Genomic DNA, 25,581 nt, shown 5'->3' on the forward strand with positions numbered 1-25,581 from the left:
AATATTTGTATCTTGAGATTTGAGATGATGCGTATATGATGACACATGTAGAGAGATCTCATTGCGAGTAATTGGATATGAAATGCAATCAGACTGCGAATTCCTCATCAGATAATGGAAATGCAAGTATATTTAGATCAGGAGTTTAGTATGATGGTTAAATGATAGAGTGGACTTGACAATCCGTACTTCGCCACGTCCACAAATTGACTTGATGATAAGACCTTCACAATATTTGAATTTTACTAATGGCCTAAGTGACCACTATATCAAGTAATTTAATTATATCTTAACAACAACATACTTAAAATTCGAACTAATTTCGTCCATGAACTTGTTGTTTAATTTGCTCTTGCATTTTGAATTCAAATTCATGCATTCATACTACTTTTGAGTAGATTCATATGATAAACATGTCATTATTTAAATGTTGAATCAGAATACTTCTACTGTATAACCAACAGAAGAAAAGAGCAAAGAAATTGGAAAAATTGACATGTCAAAATAAGATGAAGAATACAGTTGAATACGTGAACGTGAGGAATACGTAATAATTTATATGAATCACTAGTAAACGTGTGTTACTGGTGAACATGAGTTCCTAGTAAACATAAGTTACTATTAGATATGATTCACTACTATTTGATTTAAATTCCGACTTGGTGTAACTTGTATAAGACAGGAAAAAACTATGTGCTCCATGACGGAAGTTAACATCAATTAACGGACCTTAGACAACGTTGATGTAAATGATCAACTATTAGAGTATAGTAAACATGGTTTTATAGTAAATAAATAAATATTCATGAAGATTTCCATGTAATGAGTAAGTATTGAACGTAATAGTATAGTTCCAAGTGTATTAGGAAGAAAAACGTACAACTCAAACTTAACAACTATGATATGTATCTTCAGTAAATTTTATGACGAATAAGAAGACCAAGATCCGGTTTCTATTATAACACTTATTTAATATAATAGACCATAATACCTATAGATTTAATGGTTCATTAGATTTAATAAGTATCCTAGAAACCGGGCCTTAGACAACGTTGTTGTAAACTTATAAAAATAAAGACGAACTATTTTCGGTTTGACACCTTATAAAAATATCTTATAAATTGTATCCAAAGCAGATTTTTAAATTTCTCATTTCTGAACTGTGTATGATCATGTAGTAAACGGTAAGCTTAAAGATAACTGTTTTCAAAGTCGAAGTTATTACTCTAAGTAGAATAGTTGACTAGTTGACTTTGAGTAAAATAATGGCAAAAGTGAATATTGTAGGTAGATTGCCAAGTTTACACGCACACCGACATGATACCCAAAATGTTATCCGATAGGCCGATCTACCCATTTTGCTAATTCTGGTTATCGTGTAGACGAGAAATCGGTGTTTGAAGAAGGCCATTGGTACCAGTTATAAGGTTTTTTAATAGTACCTCATAGGTTGAAATATATCAGTACCTCACTGAGTCGTCTGTTTTTTGGTCTCATTTTAACAGGTGATGATGCTGTGACATCGTCAGATACTTCTTCGGACTCTCCATCCGAGCCAATGTGTCCATTTTCGGGAACAACGCCTGAAAATTGAACAAAAATCTTGGAGTTTTAAGTTTTTCAATAAGTTGAACCATAGAGAGAACATAGGTACTATCAAAAATCTATTATCAAAGATAATAGTTTGTATTATCCATCTATCTTATTCTTATCCTCTTTGGTACTAATATTAGCAGGATAAGTACCTACTTTATCCATTCATATTCGACGGTTGGACTTATTCAATGTTTTCCGTGACTAGTGAATTTATTGACTGATTCCAGACAAATAAAAATTTAATGACAAAAGTATCCGATTGAAAGTGATATCACATTGCACTCATGAATGAAAAACATCAAAATCTTATCACAATAGAAATAGGAATAGCAAAAAAATAAACAAACCATATTTAGCCTATATTGACAATGAATAAATAATTTAAACAATGGTGATTCCAGCTGGTGATAAATAATTCATGAATCTAAATATAAATGTAACATCAAAATTATTTATTTGATTTATTCCTACATTCAAATAAACACCATGCTATTAAACTTCAGTACTGTTTAACGATTTTGAAGTTAAAATTAAATAGAAGCGACGCCGCACACCAGTATATTATGAATAATATAAACTCGAGAAAGAGTTGATGATTCAAATGACATCATTGTTGAAAATTGATTGTATAATAGATAAAATATATCAAAAGATATCACATATCACTTATGTTATCTTTTCTCTATGACGGTAGGTACCATGCAATTTTCTGAACAGCTGATGTATTGAATATTAATAGCTGATTCATTCAAGAAGGTCCATCAGCATTTTTTTAATGCCATTGGAATCAATACTAAATCACTTTGTGATTATAGAATATACTATATTCTCACTAGAGGTATGAATCAGGCATGGTAGAAAATATGAGTGAATTTATATAAAAATGTGAGTCAAGTTGAAACAAATATTAATAACCATAACAGCATTGTTGATAATATTGTTGTTAAGACAAGATTGGGACTAAAATATTAATTTCTGCGATAGCTATTTGATAATTGAACATTTCTAAAATCACTTTTCACAAAGTCCTAACTAGAATTCTGGATATGGAGTGGAAAATTGCTAGCCCCAAATTCATATATCATAGATGAATTACAAATGAAAAATAGATGGAAAATATGTTTAAAAGGATTGAAAAATCACGCCCATAAACTAGAAATTTAATTGAATGTAAATGAGAAACTATAAAAGATACAACACGAAATTTCACATGCATACCTTTTACAAAACTCATGATGTTATAGGAACAAATGAATAATATATGAGAAATATTTCAATAAACTTACAAGTAAGTGGAGTATTTTCTAATAATGGCACAAGAATCATGTTGTACTGTTATTCTAAAACCGGAGTCAACGAAGTATTGCTCTGAAAGCAATATGTTCAACTGAGATAACATTCAACTTGCAGTCCATAAAACATTATCTGCGAGACATTATTCCTATCAGCTACTGGGATTAACATTCTAGCATCACATTTTCAACAGGAAAATCACCTTACACTGACAGAAGCATTCGATAAATAACGTGCACGAATAACTCTTTTCATATCAGAGGCAGATAGGACAGGAGGTGCTGCTATTTCTGGCATAATTTATACATTAGAGATACGTAAGTGCGAAAATAATTAAACCCTGTTTAAAAAACTCGAGATCAGGCCATTCAGGTCAAAGTGGCAGGCTCCAATAATGCTCTTTCACTGCACGAGTTTGATAAGATATTAGTTGCGAACGCTTCAAAGAAAATCACTGAGAAATACTAATTTTGCACCAGAATTATCTTCGGAAATGTAAAAAAGCTGACAGAAATAATAAAATAATCATTACACAAGATCATCATCGATAACTTAATTAAAACTGAAATTTTGATAGTTTAATTAGATTGATTATGTGGTTTTGTATCGATGAGGTTTAATTAATTCCCCTACTTCGATTTATATTAGACGAAGTTTACAATAATTGATACGTAAAAACGATTCTACTTTGAATTGCGTACTTATTTGGCATAACATAGATATTATTCAATTATCTCCAAGAGGTAATAGATAACAGTATTTAGTTAAGAGATGAATACAATGAATTATTGACAAAATTAACGTTTCAATATTTCAATTTCAACTTTACTGCAATATTCAAGGGAAGGAATATTTTTTTTAGTAGCTCGAACAAGGTTGACAGGAATTGGAATCAAATCGGTTCTACTAAAAAATTCAACATCGTCAGTGCAAACACACTTTTCTTCATGAAACACTATTCTTGAAAAAACATTTAGAAGAAAACAGTAATGAAATATTTATTCTATAAATTAATATCGTTATAACATGACAAATAATATTGATTTAGAATAAAAACAATATAACATAACATGTTTTTGCATATCATTCCCTTTATCATATATATTGTCCTATTGATGTTTTAATATTTTTGATTAAAAAAATCATTGACTATCAATTTAAAAATAAGTTGTGAAATTGAATTATTATCGAGCCAAAAGAAGCAAACAAGCTCTAATTGTAGAACAAAATATTAAAGGTATTAGTACTAATTCGTATTCTTCACTGATATCAGTTTTATAATTTTTAAGAAAGATTTGTAAGTTGTTATGAAACCTGTTATCTGTATTTTGACTAGACTTTAACAGTTTGATATTACAGTATCTTAGCAGAGATTTCTATAAAAACTGTTCCCATTTTTCTTTTAAACAGTCAAGTATTCCACTTATCTGAATACCATTACCAATTAGCTGAATAAATTGAATTACAAATTAAGCGAGTTAAACAAAATTGGTTTGGAACAAGAAACGTGGTGATTCAATGTTTCAAAAGATTAATTTCCTTTCAGCTGAATTGAACGTTTTCTTCTATTTTGTCACGCGGAACGCAATTTGTAGATCCATTAGAAATTCAAGTGACATTGAACCCAGCAAGATTATTTTTGCTCACTTTTCTGTCAGGATTGGGTGTTTCATCATAATGGATTTTTTTTCAATTTTACACCTTGAAATACTGAAAAAAGTGCTAAAACAGCAAACTCGTAAAATCACTATTCATTTCATTCACAGAATTTTTAAGAGTATATTTATCAACAGCCTAAATTTATGTCTACATATTTAAATTGATCAAAACTCTGTACTCAAATGAAGTTAAAAATAAAGTATTGTGACCAGTGAGTAAAGAATGTAACATACATAAATAGTACATTATACAAATGGTACATTCTATACTCACTGATTGTGACTTATAAACACGACGTGAATTCGATCAATGATTTATTAAACATTTCAGAGAGAAGAAAGTATCTTGCATAAGTCACGCAAACAATTCTAAATAGTGAAGAGATAATTGTAATCACACACTTTTTTCAACAATAGCTATAATTTAAATTGGCATTATTATTTTTTTAAAAAACTTCAATTTACAAAATGCTGACATTTGAATGTGAACCTCACTATAGCCAGTGCACAGTTGGAACAGAATTCGTACCGTATCAAGTTACAGATATGCATTTATTCAAAAATATTGATAGAATCGCACGAAGTCGGTGTCATATTATTCAGTGATACAAAAAACTGAATGCCGATTGGGTCAACATTCTACAATGCAAAATCAAATCATGAAAACAATCAAGTCTAGTAAATAGAGATATACATATATAACAGTAGAATATAGAAAGAAATTCACTAACCAGTGCATTCAATCAATTAATGGAGGCTGGTGGAAGAATAATAATAAAAAGAAACCCTAGAAGGATGACAAACCTTTGACATCAGATGCATCGGGAGTGGAAAACCAATGTTATTGTTATTGAACCGGATAAAATTATATGGATTTCATGCATAGGCGACCATGGATTGAACAATAAATTCATTTCTATGGATTGAAATAAAACTAACGACCGGAAATAGGGAAATAGCACTTTAAACAGCGAAAATTACAAGAATGTAATTTATCCTCTGTACAAAATAACTTTTGACTTGGGATGGACATGCGCAGTAGAGAAGGCATAGAGCCGTAGGGATACAACGGCGGCGATGTTCCCGTCTTGAACAGGCCAGCGTTCTCTCATTTCTAGTGAGTATTCAAGCGCTCATGTTGAACTTACGAAGTGTTCTCTCTGCGAGCACTGACTAGACTGACTCTTAAGCGACAAATTGGCAACTGCACATCCACCTATGACTCTATCCATCACTGTAATTGGCTGATCTCCCTCCATTTCTCTGCGCCGCATATTCCTCCAAGTCAGAAAGTTATTTTGTACGGAGTATAGAATGATTGAAAAAATCATTACTAAAACTGTTCATCCTTCAAGTTGAATTACTCTCAGAATAAGTTATTCTCGATTATGTTGTTAAGTTTGATTGCTTAAAATTTTGTTTGAGATTATAATAAATTCAGATCGTATACTTATCAACTATGGTTTAATATGCGATTTTAGCATAAATGCAAGAAACATATACAATGGTGTGATTTTGGGTTAGCATTTACATTAACAATACTAATATACTATCAATCATAGAGATAGCAATGACAGTGGTTATGATGATGTGTCCTTTTTAGACCATGAATAACCAGAACTATGTATAACATGGTTATCTTATGTAGATAATCATAAGAGAAAATTAATAAACGAATATTTTTCGAGTACTTTCCGATAATTTGACATTGACTTCAAACGCTTCCTCTAGCCTACTTGAGATTTGGATAAACGTCACAAAACCCTATTGAAGCTGGTCACCTATCCCACAGTGTCCAGGTCCATCTCCATGAGTTCTAATGGGACTATTCCCACTCAGTACACTGAGCGAGTAGGCCTATACATAGTCCCATTATAGCTCATGGAAAGAATTTTTTTATTGATCCGGACTCTTAAACTGATATAATTATAGGATGTCACCAATACTATCCTGCGTGAGGAAGGCTTCATTTTCTTTACATTGCATTGCCTTACATTGCCCCAGTCCGCCGCCAGAGCAAAACCCGCTGCATACAGACCAATGTGATTGTTCTGGCCAGAGAACTCGAATTGTAGCGCCAGAATGCCAGACTGTAGTTCTGCCAATAGCAGGCTTGTGTTTGCGCCGGCGCAGACCGTCCTGCTGCTTTGGCATTGTGGATGAATTTGTAAGTCTTGTCTGTCTTGTTTCATCGGCCCATTCTTTTGCAGAACAAATTGGTGTTTGTCTGTCATGTAATTTTCAATCGGAAATTTCTTGTAAATTGTTTGAGTGTTGTGTGTGTGAATTATGAATATAACAGCATAAATAGTATTGAATTGAATTAATTTGAATCGGATTTGAATTTATGAAGAATCCAGTTTGAGCTTTGTTCAAAACACAGTGCATAGCCTGCAAGTTGAACGCAAAAAAGGCAGCCCAGAAGCCAGAACCTATCTTTTCCCAGATTTCATCCCACCCTGAATCTGACCAAAACACCTAATAAAGGCTTCGAAGGGCAAGTATTCAAGATTGGAATAAATTTGGTGAGTTTTTTCTCTTTTTTATTGTTCATTAATGCAGAGTTTAACTGTACAAATAACCTGGCTCAAATTGAAGATTAAATATTGCCCCTTGTTTGTATTTGATTATTTAAATAGTAAATTACAGTCCTCTGGTAGCTCTAGCCTGAGCTTTGTTCAGAACATTTTATGATTCTGCCGAGCCGGGATAAATTTAAATTTGTAATTTGTTGATTAATTCACACACATTGGATTTAAGCAATTTCGTATTTGTCCAATGTTGGCATGTTGAGAATGGTCTGATCCATGCTCAACTTGAGTTTGTTGTAGCCTTGTTCTAAGATCAAGGTTTCTTGTCAACTTTTATTTGTCTGAAATTAAATTTATTTCAGTTAAAATTATAATTTCCTAAAACTAGGCTCATTGTGCTCTTTTCAGGAATTTGTTTGTTTGTTGGATCTTGTATTGTCCATTTTTTATACATGTTAGTGGAGGTTAATCACCAGCATGATTTTGTTTGTTCAATTCAACAAGTTATCATTTGTTTGTGAGTTGTTGCAAGAACATTATCTAATCATATAGTTTTGTTTTCAGCAAACTTATCTTGTGAATTGATAATCAAAGTTTAACTTTGATAACTTACTAACTCGTGATTCTTCCTTTCATCTAATTTCGAACTCATTCTTGTTTTATTGTCTGTTGTATGTATTGTCGCGGGGCTGAATTGTTTTGAGTATGAGTTCAAGATGGAGGAAAAATTACAGAAACAAATCAGGGTGCATCGCGCTAAACTGGAACAATTGTATGCCAGATTGCAAAGAATTTATGACCTGTCTAAAAATGTCTCTGATCCAAAAGTTGCTGAGCAATTTTCAATCTTGTATCCTCGGGTGTCTTAGACCATTTCGGATTATGAAAAGACAGAATTAGTGGTTAATGAGTTGGAACTTGAGTTGAATAAAGATCATGTTGTAGCATTCAACGACTCACACCTAGATCTGTTTCAGTATATTGAAGTAGCGGCTAACACTCTCAAACAGAAAGAGGCGACTGTCGCTATTGCTCAATCTTCGGCAGCTACAGCAGCTAGTTCACAGCCGGTCGTGTCTGAGTCGGTACTGCCTAAAATCGACCTTCCAAAATTTGATGGGAACCAGACTCGATGGTCGGTGTTTTATGAACTATTTAAGGCATTGGTACATGACAACAAGAATTTGAACGATCAGCAGAAGGTCCAATATCTTGTAAGTAGACTTACTGGACAAGCAGCAAATATTTGTCGTCATTTAGCCACCATTGGCGACAATTATCAAATAATTTGGCAGGCATTATTGACCCGCTATAACGATCCACAGGCGCAAGTCGATGCCTATTTCAAACAAATTTTTGAATTTCGTCCAATAAAATCAGAATCAAAGGCAGGTTGTATTGCGATTTTGGATGGGTTTTGCAGTTCAATCAATGCATTGAAGAGATTGTGACTCACTGATTTGTCAGACTTGATATTCCTCTATCATGGCTTGAGATTGCTGGATCCAAGTTCTCGTAGAAATTTTGAATCGGCCGTCCGTGACAAGGCTATGCCAACTTATACCGATTATGTAAAATTCATTGAAAAGCAAATTAAGATTCTTCCTTCTGATGAGAAACAGACTGAATCATTTAATATGAAGCACAAAAAGGATAATAAATCAAAGGTGTTTGTGGTTCAATCTAATGATTCATCTAACGATGCATCTAGTAAAAATCCCAATTGTCTGAAGTGCTCAAAACCGGGTCATCAGTTAGTAGATTGTGTAAGTTTCTTGAAAATGACTCCTTGGGATCATTATTGTTTGATTAAAGAAAAGTTTTGTTGTTTTCGTTGTCTTGATGTGGATCATTTGAGTAGAAATTGTCATAGTAAAACTCAGTGTGCTCAATGTCGAGAATCTCATCATTCTTTATTGCCCTTTTCCAGATCAAGTTCCAATGAAGGTGTTGTGTCCTCATCGAACTCCAGGGCAGGTGGCACATCACCTATTAGTTGTTGTTCTACATCCAACGATGTAGAAAATTCGACCGTTGTGTTGTCGACCATCACTGCACATGTTCGAGATTGTAATGATCAGCTTTGTGATGTTCGTTTCTTGGTTGACACCGGGAGTCAGTGTCATTTTGTTACAGCCAAATTGTGTTGGCATTTGAGACTACCATTCCAGCCCATGAAAACCGTTGTTCATGGATTCGGTGGTGGTACTAGTGAAGTTCGAGGTCGTACTTGTGTGTCGATTCAGTCGAAGTTGGATCCTACCATCAAGTTTTCAATGGATGCCACAGTGGTAGATAAAATCATCGACAAGTTGCCTTCTTGTGAAATCGACAGATCCAAACTTCATCATTTTGAAAATCTCACACTGGCTGACGACAAATTCTACCTTCCTTGTAGAATAGATGGCATCATTGGTGCAGAGTTAGTTCCTCACTTGCTACATGGGAGTCCTAGTACAGGTGAATCGCACGAATTGATGACTGTTAATAGTGTCTTTGGTCACATTCTGATGGGGAGAGCGCCAATTCTCACTTCAACAATGAATGTGTCGAATTGTTTTACAGCCATCTGTAGTCCATTCGTTAGTAGTCCATCGTTGGATAGTTTTGTGGAACGTTTTTGGGAGTTGGAATCGTGCCCTGCACCAAGCTGTCAACTGAAACTGGAAGAGTTGGAGTGTGAGGTAAATTTTCGGAAGTCTGTACATTGTGTGAATTCTGGTCGTTTTGTTGTTGCCTTGTCATTTGCGGAGCCTCCCAGCAGCTTGGGAGATTTGTATGCTGTTGCCAAACGCAGACTGCTGACTTTGGAGAGACGACTAGAGCTTGACAGCAATATTCATATTTCATATCATGAAATATTGATCAATTACCTACATCAGGGTCACATGTCATTTGTAGCAGATCAGACAGACCGAGGTGGTTACTACATACCACATCACGCCATCGTGAAAGCAAGCAGCACTACCACGCCCATCCGAATTGTATTTGATGCTGGTTCCAGAACATCATCTGGTTTGTCATTGAACCAGGTTCTTCATGCTGGTCCCAAATTGCAGACTGACATTTTTGTTTTGTTAGTTAATTTTCGTTTGTTCCCAATCGCACTAACTGCTGACATTAAACAAATGTATTGACAGATACTAGTGGAGGATTCCTGCCGTCGTTATCAGCGTGTATTGTGGAGATTTTCGCCGGAGGATCCAATCAAAATTTATCAGCTCAATTGTGTTGTTTTTGGTGTTTCAAGCTCACCATATTTGGCACTTCGCACCGTCCACCAGCTTGTAGAGGAGGATGGAAATCATTTTCCAGCAGCCAAGGTGAGAATACCAGGAGACATGTTCATGGACGACTTAGTCACATCTGTCGCCACAGATTCAGAGGCCACAGAGCTGTATCGTCAGTCCAAGCAGCTGTTTGAGGGAGGAGGTTTCTCGCTCACAAAGTGGACTTCAAATTCACCATCAATGTTGGAGAAATTCTCGGAGGAAGAGAAATCGTTTTCATACAAGGATTTCGAAGCAGACAACTCCTTGGCTATCTTGGGATTGAATTGGCAACCTAGTACTGATCTGTTTCATTTTTCAGTCAAGAGTGGAGAGGTCATCGCTACTAAGCATTCTATTCTGTCAGTGATGGCTCATATCTATGATCCATTTGGTCTCTTGTCACCGTTTACATTATTTCTAAAGTTTCTTGTCCAGAAACTGTGGAAATTAGGAGTGGATTGGGACGAGAAGCCGCCTGAGTCTATATGCACTCTTTGGGAGAATTGTCAAAAAGAGTTGCCTCTATTGTTGAAATTTGCTGTTCCACGTCACATTGGTTTGTTTCAGGCTTCTCACATCAGTTTGATTGGTTTTTGTGACGCATCATTGTCTGGTTTTGGTGCAGTTATCTATGTGAAGTCGCAGAATGAGAGCAAGGAGCCAAGAGTTGTATTATTGTGTTCAAAGTCCAAGGTAGCACCATCTAAAGTTGTTTCATTACCTCGTTTGGAGTTGTGTGTGGCACTCTTGTTGGCAGAACTCATGAATTCAGTAGTCACTATTATTAGTGGAAGTTGTCATGTGTCTCCTATTGTTGCACTCTCTGATTCTACAGTCACCTTGTGTTGGATTAATGCTCAATCCGCGAAATGGCAAACTTTTGTTGGTAATCAAGTCGCAAAAATACAGGATTCTTTTATACAGGGGTGGATGCATGTTGCCGGAATTGAAAATCCCGCTGACTGTTTGTCTAGAGGTTTATCACCAGTTGAGCTTGTGAACTTTCCGTTGTGGCTCTCAGGTTCATCATGGATAGCAGAGGACGAATGTGATTGGCCCGTCCAAACTCAAATGGAAGAGATAGTGGATCCATCGGAGGCGAAAAAACCATCATTGTTGACAGTCACAAAATCTCCTGATTGTAACAGCAATGCAATATATTCATTGATTGGTCGTTGTTCGGATTATAGTCGCCTTTTAAGAATTGTAATTCTTGTTCTCAAATTCTTATGAATCTTACCCCAATCAGAAGAATCAGATTTCGATGTTGCTGAGAGGTATCTATGTAGAGTGGTACAGAAGATACATTTTTCATCTGAATTTGTGCAATTAGAGAAGGGAGAAGATTGTTCTATGCACCTACGTCGCCTGTCTCCATTCATTGATGGAGGTGTGATTCGCGTCGGCGGTCGTTTGTCTCATGCTGGACTTGAATTTGAGACATGTCATCAGATGATCTTACCAAAATCTGTTGCTTTCGTATCGATGTTAATTGATTATCATCACAAGAAGAATTGTCATGTCTGGATTTTTCCCTTCCTTGGTTTTTTCAGTTTTGTAACTTGGCTGAAAAATAGTTTTTCAGAGGCGTCTATGGTCTGGCCAGAGAATTCAAATTTTAGCGCCAGAATGCCAGACTATAGTTCTGCCAATAGCAGGCTTGTGTTTGCACCGGCGCAGACCGTCCTGCCGCTTGGCATTATGGATTTTTTTGAAAGGCTTCAGTCTTGTCTCATCAGCCCGTTGTCTTGTTGCAAGACCAAAATTGTGTTTGTCATGTAATTTCGATCGGAAATTTCTTGTAAATAATTGTTTGAGTGTCGTGTGTGTGAATTATGAATATAACAGCGTAAATAGTATTGAATTGAATTAATTTGAATCAGATTTGAATTCATAAAGAATCCAGTTTGAGCTTTGTTCGAAACACAGTGTATGACCTGCAAGTTGAACACAGAATCAACGAGAAGGCAGCCCGTAAGCAAATAACCTGTCTATTCCCCAATTTCGTCCCACCCTGAACCTGACCAGAACACCTAATAAAGGCTTCAAAGGGCAAGTAGTCAAGATTGGAATAAATCTGGTGAGTTTTTGCTCTTTTTTTTTATTGTTCATTAATGCAGAGTTTAACTGTACAAATAACCTGGCTCAAATTGAAGATTAAATTTTGCCCCTTGTTTGTATTCGATTATTTAAATAGTAAATTACAGTCCTCTGGTAGCTCTAGCCTGAGCTTTGTTCAGAACAAGTCGGTTTGTTAATGTAGGATTTAAATCCATTAAGATGTACAGTGCTTAAATATTCATAAAAGTTACAATTTTTCAAAATATTCAGATTCATATCTCCTGTTAACAGAATTGTATCATCTCTATTGGTATTTTGAAGTAACACATCTAAGCTGTTGATAAAATCAATAGCATTTAAAGAAGGAGAATGATAAATAGATATGAGAGTATATTTCTTGTTTTCTATTGTAAACTGAACTGAAACTGAGTTAGCACTATCAATCTCCAGTTCAACCAATTCAAAGTCAATATCGGTATCAAAAAACAAGCAGATACCATCACTTTTGGTATACTTATTATTTTTACAGTCACAAAATCTCCTGATTGTAACAGCAATGCAATATATTCATTGATTGGTCGTTGTTCGGATTATGGTCACCTTTTGAGAATTGTAATTCTTGTTCTCAAATTCTTATGAATCTTACCCCAATCAGAAGAATCAGATTTCGATGTTGCTGAGAGGTATCTATGTAAAGTGGTACAGAAGATACATTTTTCATCTGAATTTGTGCTATTAGAGAAGGGAGAAGATTGTTCTATGCGCCTACATTGCCTGTCTCCATTCATTGATAAAGGTGTGATTCGCGTTGGTGGTCGTTTGTCTCATGCTGGACCTGAACTTGAGACTTGTCATCAGATGATCTTACCAAAATCCGATGCTTTCGTATTGATGTTAATTGATTATCATCACAAGAAGAATTGTCATGCTGGACCTTCGTTATTGTTGTCCTTGATCAGACAGAAATTCTGGATACTGTCTGCTCGCTCTATTATTCGTATTTGTGTCTTTAAGTGTAATCGTTGTTTCCGTATTCGACCTAGTAACAAAATTATATCCACTCCCAACTTAATAGTTGTTGTGATTGTTGCATTTTTTCTTTTGTGTTGTTTTTTGGTGTTGGTGATTTGTTCTTTTTGGCATGTCTGGATTTTTCCTTTCCTTGGTTTTTCAGTTTTGTAACTTGGCTGAAAAATAGTTTTTCAGAGGTGGGGGTATGTTCTGGCCAGAGAACTCGAATTGTAGCGCCAGAATGCCAGACTGTAGTTCTGCCAATAGCAGGCTTGTGTTTGCGCTGGCGCAGACCGTCCTGCTGCTTTGGCATTGTGGATGTTTTTGTAAGTCTTGTCTGTCTTGTTTTGTCGGCCTGTTCTTTTGCAAGAACAAATTGGTGTTTGTCTGTCATGTAGTTTTTGATCGGAAATTTCTTGTAAATTGAGTGTCATGTGTGTGAATTATAAATATAACAGCGTAAATAGTATTGAATTGAATTAATTTGAATCAGATTTGAATTTATAAAGAATCCAGTTTGAGCTTTGTTCGAAACACAGTGCATAACCTGCAAGTTGAATGCAGAATCAACAAAAAGGCAGCCCGTAAGCAAATAACCTGTCTATTCCCAGATTTCGTCCCACCCTGAACCTGACCAAAACACCCAATAAAGGCTTCGAAGGGCAAGTAGTAGAGATTGGAATAAATTTGGTGAGTTTTTGCTCTTTTTTATTGTTCATTAATGCAGAGTTTAAATGTACAAATAACCTGGCTCAAATTGAAGATTAAATTTTGCCCCTTGTTTGTATTTGATTATTTAAATAGTAAATTACAGTCCTCTGGTAGCTCTAGCCTGAGCTTTGTTCAGAACAGTGATCTTTATTTTTTGTGATTTTTGAAATGCATCAGCAATGTTTAACAATAAAATAGATTTAATGATGTTATTTCAGCCAGAATACACATAAAATACACTAGCTAACAAAGGGTATTCTTACAAAGCCTAGTGTACTTCAGATACTGTTGCTGGTGAGATGATATTGTGATATCCATCCATAATGAAAACACTGGAATTTTGTCAAGAATATTACTTATTTATTGAAAATAACAATCATATTTCGACACCAATGTTGTCATCATCAGTGTGAAAAATTCAAAACATTGAAATTGTAGGTTAGGATACAAAATACACAATAGGGTTGTGAAAAAAGGTTGGAGACAACTTAATTATTAGAATTAGCATACTGGTTGAAGTGGAATATTAAAAGAGTAAAATATAAGTGGGTGATAAAATTATGAAAAAATAATTATAAAGATTAGACATAAACTACGCACAAATTTTGTATCAACCGCCAAACCACTACCAACCTATCATAGCCTAATTATTTTGTACATAGTTTAGTCTAATCTTTATATTTAATTTTTCATAATTTTATCGACCACTTACATTATACTCTTTTGATATTTCACTTCAACCAGTATGCTAGTTCTAATAATTCAATTTGTCTCCACCTTTTTTCACAACCCTATTGTGCATTGTGTATCCTAACCTACAATTTCAATGTTTTGAATTTTTCACACTGATGATGACACCATTGATGTCGAAACATGTTTGTTATTTTCAATAAATAAGTAATATTTTTGACAAAATCCCAGTGTTTTCATCCTAGTGTATTATATAGGTTTACAAATCGTAGTGTGTTTCACTTATATTTTTTTAATGTTTGAGATGGCCCTAAGTTGTATACTTTAATTATTCATTTTAGTTTTTGAGACGAGATAAGATTCAACTCATGTGAAAATGATTCTACCCACAGTAACCAAACGAATATTCAATACAGCTGCTCCAAAATGCCTGAAGCAGTGTAATCAAAATAATGTCATGGATGCGCAAAAAAGACTGAAATCTACTATGCATAGAAAGAATTGCATCGATTCTAATGGGAGTGTTCAAGTATTTTCATCCTGCTAATGTGTGAATATAAAGGTGATCAGAAACAACCCAGGAGGGAGAAGGCTGAGAGGGCGTCCGAGAAAGCGTTGGCTGGAGGATGTGGAGGACGATATTAGGAAACTGGGTGTCAGGGGATGAAGACGTAAGGCTACCGATAGAGATGAATGGAGAGGCTTTTGGAAGGAGGTCAAGGCTCTGAATGAGCTGTAGCGCTAAGAAGTAGTAGTAGTTATGTGCGAATATTCTCTTAACAACCAACGGTACCATTTTCTGCGTAGCAGAGTAGAAAAATCCTTTGAAAGAAGGGCTTTAGTTATGGAGTTGTTCACTTATAGTGTACTAGTTGATCTAGTTATAGTTCATTAGAAGACAATAGTTCTTGAGATAGTCTTGCGATTACAGTAATAGTAGGCTACTAGTCTATCAGGTTATAAATTGATAAGATTAACTCGTCATTATGACATAGAAAAATCAAATAATTTGAGCATAATCTATATGTACTATAAGTGGAAGTGATTTGGGAGGTTTGACTAGATAACATCATGCTTAAAAATGTGTAAATTTTCTCAACAATACCAGGTTTGAAAATAAAATGGCACATATGTATCAGTCGTATGAGATGAGGTGTCAATTTAATTTAAGTATAAATGATCAAAACTAGAATGTGTACATTTTCTTAACAATACCAGGTTTGAAAATAAAATGGCACATAATATATGTATCAGTCGTATGAGATGAGGAGTCAATTTAAATTCAATATAAATGATCGAAACTATCTCATAGCTTAGCAGTCGATTACTCAATCCCAAGGAAGCCATAGAGTAATTTACGCAACCTCTATAATACAATTACTAATCCAGAATTCAATTTATCACTTACTAAGCTCATTTCAACCCGGTAATTGTACCATAAAAAGTATTGACGTTTATAAGTTTAAATCTTAGATATAGCCTACTTCCAAATTTTAAGTAGGCCTAAGTACGTAAGTTTCAACTGTATTGAACTTAATACAGGGACAACATTCAATTTAACTTCATGCGAAAAACCTCAGCTTCTGTGAGATTTGAAAGTAGCGTATTCCTGTTCTTCCATTATATATATTCACTGAATCAAAAACGATTAAAAATTCCAACTGAGGATAATCAGCTGAACAATTTCAAATCAACCTGGCTTTAATGACCTAATTTTCCAAAACTTGAACACAAAACGTAGTATGTTTTGTGTTCAAGTTTTGACTAGGAGGTAATTTTTTAATTTCGGTAACAACATTTGAAATAGATTTTGATTTATTCACAACACTTTTAATTACATTGCGAGGATTTTTTGAAAAATCTTGAAGGTGCACGCTTAAACTGGCAGTATACAACTTGTTTGATGAAGGTTTCGATGTTGCAAATTGTAAACTTTCTACATTTCTAACCCTATCACTTAAATTAACATAATTCTCACTAATTTTGTTTAATTTATCTAAAATTTTAATAAACTGAGAATCTTTTTCATTATCACTGTCGGTTTTTCCATGCTTTGAAATCAAGTTCTTAACCTTAAAATTGCACACGTTACAATACCAAGAGATTTTTTCACCTAGGTCGTGAATTTCACGATAATTTTTTATGGATGATTTTGCACATTTCATATGGTACCAATTACAACAAAAACCTTCACATTCTAGCGCATTCTAATTATTTTCAACAATTTTTGAGCACACACCACACAAAAACTCGCGATCACTTGTCACTGCCATCTTAATCCATTCTCACTTTTGATTGTTTTCATGAACCAACTCTATAGATTGAGTTCGTTGACCAACAAAATTGACTCACTCCTTGCATAAGAAGAAGAAGAATATCATTAAATATCGCAAGTGAGCTGTGAGCTGTATCAGGGGTGCCCACAAGGGGGGGGGGGGCATGGCGCAATTTGCGCCATCAACATTTTTGGGGGGGGGGCATGATTTTTTTTATATTTTATGTCAACATTTTGAATCATGGCTAAAAAATCAAGGTATTAACTTAACTAGAGATATCCTAATGTAGTTAATTTAAATACTTTTTCTCACCTTCACAATGTTCCTATTTTGCCAAGTGTAACTTAATATAAAGCATAAAAAATATTTTGTAAGCAGGAATTTTAGTAATTTTAAGTCTATGAGTTTGAAGGTAAATCTTTGACAAAAATAAATTATAACTTCATCATCTACTATTATTCTGATTTCCTTTGCTTAATTCTAATTTTTAATGGTCCTGTGTTTGAGTTCCCTTGCAACCTAATTTTCTTAAAAAAACAATGATAAGTTGAATTGTAATGTACATTTTAATCTAATAATTATTTTAATTTCGAAGGCGTTTCATGATGATATTAATGTCTCTGAAATGGGAATGCAATTATAAACAACATCGCAAACTCTAGTGAATTTGACAGAAGAAAAAACTTCTCTTGTCAAAAATTTGTGAAAAATATCAAATGAAGCCAATTTTAATCTTTCAAATTTACACCCTATTTACCGCACAGTAATCAAGTAGGCTAATTATTGTAATGCTTCATTAATTTTTACTGTTTTGTATAATAGTCCAGTCAAATGGTCGTTTTTCAGGAAACAGCCCGAAAGATTCTTTCGCGACGGTTCTATATGTATTTTGGGCGCTGAATTCTAATCTGAAATTTTCTGACTCGCCAGAGGGCGGCTTCACCCCCAAAACTCCCAAAATTTCGGACATTTTTCAAGTTTTCCATTTAATCTTGAGAACCTTTAACTTTTCGAGATAAAGCATTCTCTAAAATATTGAAGATAATAAAATTTCCAATAAATTGAGTGGTCGCGCAGAACTCTACGATTTTTTATTCCGGAGCTAAGAGTTTTCAAAAATGGGGTATTTTTTAAGGGTTTTCAAAATTATGCAAACCTACCACTTCTACCCTATGCTACTAGGATCTTTTTCTAGTAATGATAGAAAGCCACACATCACGTGAATTAACAATATCAATTCTGAACAGAATTCGTTAGGTATTTTTGAATTTAGTAGTTGTGGCAGGGGGATTACACCCAGAAATAGAAAATCATGTCCTACTGCCAAAATTCAAATTCTCATTATAATACCTTATCATGGCCTTCCTAGAAAAAAGAAACATATTTCGGCTGAAATCACCTTACGAAGGTTATGTTCTATGAGAATCACTCGTTAGATTTCAGTATTTCCTAGTGGGGGGCACACATAAGGATACGTCCAGGATCAAAACTTTAATCACTTATAACTTTTGACTGAATGATCACATCTCCTCGTACTACAGTTCGTTCATATCAGCTCGTCAAGGCGGTTGAAAATCATGTATCATAACACTAAAATTTGTAAAAAAAATAGGAAATTCCTCCTTTAGTGTATTTCCATGCACATATTTCAATACATAGAAAAATTACCAATTTCTATATTCAAAACTGTGTGTCTCGGTAACTCAAAATGATACTTGGTCTTGATTTGAAGAAAAGAATCTCCTATTTGGTGAGGTGAATGATTTTTGTAAAAATATAATCGTGAAATAAGATACGTTTGTTTCAAAAAATCAAGAAATTTGCGATATTTTTTTCATTTTCACAGTCTCGACAGTTTTTCGATATAAACAGTAATGCAAGATCAATTTAAGGCAACTCAACTTATAGAGCATGAAATTTTCTCTCATTTAAGACCAATCGCAAGTTTCTATCATGTATTGTACTCAATTTAGAGACTCTTTAATAACAGTAAAATCATAAGAAAAATGAGAAAATAAAGATCATCATTCAATTGGCTGTAACTTTTGAACGGTATTGGAAACAGAAGTATAATTAATGGGAGTAAGAAGAGGAGAAAATTCATCACAACCTCGACTACTTTTTGGATTTTTTATCTGAAGTGTTCCATAAGATACGCAACGTTGCATATGCGAGACTGTGAAAATGGGGGAAATATCACAAATTTTAGATAAAAAATCCAAAAAGTAGTCCTGCGCGACCACTCAATTCATTGGAAATTTTATTATCTTCAAAATTATATGGAGAATGCTTTTCTCGAAAAATTCAAGGTTCTCGAGATTAAATGGAAAACTTAAAAAAAGTCCAGAATTTTGATGGTGAAGTCGCCCTTTGGCGTGTCAGCAAATTTCAGATTAGAATTCAGCGCCCCAAAATACATATAGAATCATAAAAAATTCTTTCGGGGCTGTTTCCTGAAAAAATATCAGTCAAATGGACTATAAGTTGTTATCCTATTATATTAAGCGAGCAATTTCTGTATATCTGTTCATATTTTTCTATTTTAAAATCTGGTTATATGGTTATTTATGTTCAACGGATCTCGGAAACGGCTCTAACGATTTTCACGAAATTCGGAATATAGTAGGTTTATGATATCAAAATTCGATTGGACTAGGTTTCATCCCTGAGAAAACTCCCTGAATGACATAAAAAGGATGATTCATCCTTGGAAAAACAGATGATGATTTCATCGTCTGTCGATAACAGAAGATGCGTGTGCCTGTGTGGATCAGCTGTGTAATCAATTAGCTTACCGTATCTCGCGAGAAATCTAGAAATTTTAATTGACTCGATCAAAATACAGTGATATGATTTGTTGACATGAGATGGTATAACTTATATCATAATATTCAAAGTTAATCATTATTTTACAGCTCTAAGTGATTGGTGAGTGTTATTTTGTTATTAGTGTATAAATCAAAATTCGGGGAAGAAACAGTTTTGGGCTATGCCTGTTAGTACTTCCCCAATCATTTCAAAGAATTGAGTTCTGCTTATCAATGAATAAATAACGAGCAAAGCTCGGGGCCCCGATATTTGGTATTAATAGATAGAATTTACAAAATGTACTTGTTCAGATGATATCTTTATTCCAAAAACCAAACCATTTAAAGATACATTTTGTTCGACTTGTGTTATTTACTCCTGTAATGTTAAAAAGTGAATACTACCAACAACACAACATCAGTGACAACCTGTTCCAATTTATGATAAATATCAGGACACCGAGCTCCGCTCTGGAGTACCTACAAAAGCATATAAAAATTATTACGAAAGAAGAAATTATACAAAAATATTCATAGTTCATACAGAAAGGTTCTATCTAATCACAGTGGATTGATATTAATTCGCAGAGGAATGCAAAAATTTCTCTCACAAAAGCATGTTAAATTTTAATCCTGATTAATTTCACGTGAACTAAATCACAGAAGACCATCTCAAGAAGATAGCTTATCTGATTGGTTCTACTGGAATTAATCAGCATTAAAATTTAACCGGCTTTTGTACAACTGCCACTAAGTACCTGATTGAATTAGGTACCTACAAAAGTTCAACAGCTGAGTCATTATTTTGTCTCAGTCCCACACTCATGCACTCGCTCACTCACTTCCATCATCAACAGACGACGAAATTATCAGCTGTTTTTCCAAGGATGGATAAATTCTTTTAATGTCCTTCAGCGAGTTTCCCCAGGGATGAGACCTAGTGCAATCGAATTTTTATATTATAAACCTACTATGTTCTGAATTTCGTGAGAATCGTTAGAGCCGTTTTCGAGATCCGGTGGAATACAAACATCTAAACATTTAAACATCAAAATATGTAAACATCAAAATATGTAAACATCTAAACAGAAATTGCTCGTTTAATATTAAAGGATTAAGAATACCTAAACTTGCCGACATTATAATATTGTATGAATAAAATCGTTCCAAATTTTTATGAATGTTTAGGTACCAAAATTGCTATGCAATATTCTTTTGCAATAAAGAATTATCAATGATATTATTATTCAACTTTTTATAAGTAACCTCAACATTTAAAAAGCAAAGCCTTCCTTACTTATCTTTTAATATCCTATTAAAATATTTGCCATGTAGTTTTTCTTGATGTAATGTAGTACTTTCTAGTCCTCCCGAACAAGAACGGGTGCACTGCTAGTCTCAAAAATAATATCAAAAGATACTTTATTTCTATTTTAAACGAGATAAGAAACGATGGTATATATTTTTACAATATTATGAAAACAGAAAGAATTCCTCACAAGACCAAAGGTAAATAATGTCCTTTGGAAGATTAGAATGTAAGATGTGAATTTTATTGTCATATACTGACTAATGTTAAAAACCAAAGGGTTGGGAATTGGGGTACTTTGGGGGGGGGCATTACTCTTGGATTGGGGGGGGGGGCATTACTCTTGGATTGGGGGGGCATGCGCCATTGCCCTTGGGGGGGGCTGGGCACCCCTGAGCTGTATTATCAATTGCATGCAATTAATATAACCAAATTTTTAATAACTAAAATAATTTCTTGACTTTTTCAATAGAACAACAGACAGAATATCAGAGGCTTTTAGAGTGAGTTCTCCAGCTGAGGACTCACTAGTTTAACGAGCAATTCTGATAACAGTGTTCATTTATCAAATGGTGTGAACAATTTAAATTGTGAGAACACTGGAAAATATGGTCGAATTCCGAAAAAACCAGAGGGGCTAACTTGATGACCTAAAATAGTTAAGCTAGCCAAAAATAAAATATGATTCCCAATCTGTTACAGTCATTGCATCCTTGACACTATAATAATGATGATATGTGGATTTAAGAGGCTATTTATTTCTCAAAAAAAACGAAATAAATATAATCAAAATCACGAAGTAATTGGCTAATAACTCAAGGATTTTCTGAAGATATTGAAAGCTTAAAGATTACAATACACAATAATTAAGGTTTTAATTCAATTGATCCAAGAATCTATATAGTATACTAAATGTATAAACATAAATGAGCGGCAAGCTTTTACCTCAAGCTTGAGAGCTGAATGTAAAGGATAAATTTGATTGGTGGTGCACCCTGGTGGCGAATACTGGATAGGTACGGTACTTTCATCTATTTATGTCTCAAGCCATTTTAATACATGCATTACATTCAACATTCTTTTCGCCGCTCCACTATGTTTGCACCCTCAGTTGATGATGTGGGTTACATAGAGGATTAGAATGTCGAAAAAAAAATATGTATTGTTGATCATGCTACAGGCTCAATTCTTGGTTATAAATATTCAAAGATTGGTTCAAGTAACATGAAATCATCAGTGTTGGATACCATAAAATAAACCTCCAAATGCATCATGAACTTAAAGAGAATATGCTCAACATAATCGCATTTATTGATATTATATACCTTCAAATACTAGCAGCAAACAAGGAGCTATACGTTTGTATACTGATTGTTTTGAATAGGAAACTGCACTGCACTGGATATCCAACAGAATTCTTGAATTTGAAAACCATTAGTAGTCATTTAGACTGATTTGAAAAAAGAAATTGTACTCACCTAGAGTAATACTTTTGGATGTTTTTTTAGATCGGATGCTCAATGCAGCAAACCAAGCTCCAATTTTGTGAGTGCTTCCTGTAGTAAATGAATTGAATGTCGAGCTCTTGGTCAATGATCTTATATCCATAACTCTCAAAAGTATCTAGCGTCTCAGAGATTCACCTTATGAATCATGTAAATTGATTTCTTACACTCAAAAGTATGTATATTTTGAAATTGTAAATATTATTTATATTTTGAAGTATGAAAATAAGCGTTGACTAGGCCTTTAGAAATCAGAGCTAAGGCAACATTTTGCAGACAACAGTGAAGAGGTTATCAAGAACTAGGCTCAACGTAGCACAGCAGTCAGAATCGAAGTAGTGAAGATTAGGACAGTAATGGGAATTAGTGACTGGTCCTAAGATATTAAATACCTGAATGACCATTTTTTCCTTTTCAATGGCATAACTTGAATCACTATGCACTTTAGCTGAAAATTCTATAAACTAAAAACGAAACTTCACCATTCAAGATATCTGTCAAAGTGTCAATTCGCCAAAATGTACAGAGTAGACAGAAGATAGTAGACTGCTCCACGAGTTTATGCTCCACGAGTATCGATGTGCGCATGTTCACTATATTACTGAGGTCCACGTTATAATGGCAGTAGAAAGATATAATGAGGTCCACGGTATAATGACAGTATTTGATAAACTTTGGTTTTGCTATACTTGTCTATCATTCGACAAAGCCGGTGGTACTATCCTTTTCTAGGTTCACAACGATGCCAATTATGTTTTTGACAGTGTAGAAATATGATTAATTGATGCAGAGAATCGGCATCGCTATTCTCCTATCTTTATCCACTGCCATTATAAAGTGGACCTCACTATCGGAGAAAAACGTTGCCAAGTCTCTTCTTCATTATGCCACTGACTGTACACAGCTGTTACATTCATCCCATTAAATTTAATATAAGAATAATTATCATTTCCTTGAAAAAAATAGTCAATTTAATGTCTAATTTATCGAGAGAGTATATTATTTTTTCATAATTTAATTCAAAAATTTGCTTTCATGACTGAGATCAGATTTTTATTTTTATAAAGATTTTTAATTATAACAGGCAGCGATCATCTTGCCCACTGCAAGCCCATCTTTGCTCGCCTTGGTGTACTGTCTGTCTTCAGCCATTACATCCTCCTGTGCTTGGTGTATGTCAAGAAGATACAGCATACTCTAGCTGCCCGTAGTGACATCCACCGCCACAACACCAGGCGCAGTGAGCTGTTGGATATCCCCAGGAGACGCCTCCACCGATCACAGGCCAGTTACAAGATTTCAGCCCTGAAATTCTACAACAAGCTGCCTAATAGTGTGAAGCAATTGGATGAGGCCGCCTTCAGGAGAACCGTCCGGAAGCAACTGTGTGCAAAGGCATACTACAGTGTGAACGAATTTATGGGTGATAATTTGAATTTTAATTGAGAGCGTGAGCACTGGATCACTGCCATCTGAACTGTTACAGTTTTTTTTCATGTGTTTGTACGTGTTTTGATTTTTTGACGCCATCGATCCCACAATTGTGGGTAATGGATGAAGCTGAAGGTATTAAGGTATTAAGGTATAGGTATACAATCCTGAAATGGCGGCTAATTTAAAAAGCTAATGTTTAAAAATTATTTCATTGTTTCAAAAATACATTTTAAATCAATTATACGACTTGTGTACTCAAGTATTTTGATAGAATGAAGAAAAAAATGGCGGCTAAGAATATGGTTTGTTCAGTTTTGTACAGTCACTGTCAAAAGTAAATAAAAATATTCTGGCAAATAGATAATATTGCAAAGCAAGAGAGAGATAGTGCTATCTGTTTTGTTGTATGACAGAGAAGAACACAAACCACTCTCGGTCTCAGTCAGCACCGTATCGCACATGTGTTAGTAACGGTTTTATCCCGTTCCATTTAGTCAGTTCTTTGAATGTAACGTTCTTTGTGATGATGGTTACCGAGCACTGTAACTGGAGCCGATCGTCATTCTATTTGATGAAGATATTATTATCCAATGATGATTTTTCATTGAATCCAATATAATAATCATTATATTATCATTTTATTTAATAATAGAATGAGTACGTTTGAAAAATATAATTAATAAAATATAACGGTTGTTATTTAACTGCTGTTAAAAACACCATAACTAAGTCAGCATATTGTCATTTCAAAGCAAAAACCTAACCCCCAACCGCCCCTTTTACATTTAAAACATGAATGAACATAACTTTTGGTAAAGACCTCTAATTCCTTCCAGCATAATGCAATTTCAAAGCAAAATCCTAACCCCCTGACCTATCTATCTTTCCACCTTTTAAATATCAAAAAGCATAATCCTACCTGGACCCTAGCCCTTTCTAGCATATTGCAATTTCAAAGCAGAGACCTAAACTAACCTTACAGAACATTATTAAATATAAGCCAAAAAACCTAACCACTAACCCTTTCACATTTAATAATTTAGATTTCAAAGTAAAATTCTAACCCCCTAACCTATCCTTTCACCTTTGAAACATCAAAAAACATAACTCTACCTGAACCTTAGCCCCTTCTGGCATATTGCAATTTCAAAGCAAAAACCTAACCTATCCTAATAACACATTATTAAATATAACCTGAATAAAACCTAACCTCTAACCCATTCACATTTAATACTTTGGATTTGTTCGTCATCTTTAGAACAAAACATAAACATTTGGTTCATTTCATGAACATGTTCACAAAAATGTGGTTCATTTCATGAACATGTTCACAAAAATGTGGTTCATTTCATGAACATGTTCACAAAAATGTGGTTCATTTCATGAACATGTTCACAAAAATGTGGTTCATTTCATGAACATGTTCA

General features: G+C 34.3%; 1 protein-coding gene across 7 annotated transcripts in view; it reads right to left on the reverse strand.

Annotated features, from left to right (window-relative positions):
• LOC111057434 (cyclin-dependent kinase 17) overlaps positions 1-23,253 on the reverse strand; it is a 43,556-nt gene extending 20,303 nt beyond the window's left edge. For 2 of the 7 annotated variants that reach the window (XM_039443078.1, XM_039443076.1), the window contains exons 1-2: positions 5,352-5,750; positions 1,468-1,583 (exon numbers count right to left, since the gene is read on the reverse strand). In XM_039443078.1, coding sequence (XP_039299012.1) covers positions 1,468-1,497 — 30 coding nt within the window. In that variant the 5' untranslated portion in view covers positions 1,498-1,583; positions 5,352-5,750. Of the gene's footprint in view, positions 1-1,467; positions 1,584-2,814; positions 3,351-5,351; positions 5,751-22,693 lie in introns of those variants that run through there. The other 5 variants (XM_039443072.1, XM_039443071.1, XM_039443073.1 and 2 more) reach the window with 5 other exon arrangements.
• Between the last annotated feature and the right edge of the window lie 2,328 nt (positions 23,254-25,581).

The sequence above is a fragment of the Nilaparvata lugens genome, chromosome X, assembly GCF_014356525.2.
Source record: "Nilaparvata lugens isolate BPH chromosome X, ASM1435652v1, whole genome shotgun sequence".
Classification (NCBI taxonomy): Eukaryota; Metazoa; Arthropoda; class Insecta; order Hemiptera; family Delphacidae; genus Nilaparvata; species Nilaparvata lugens.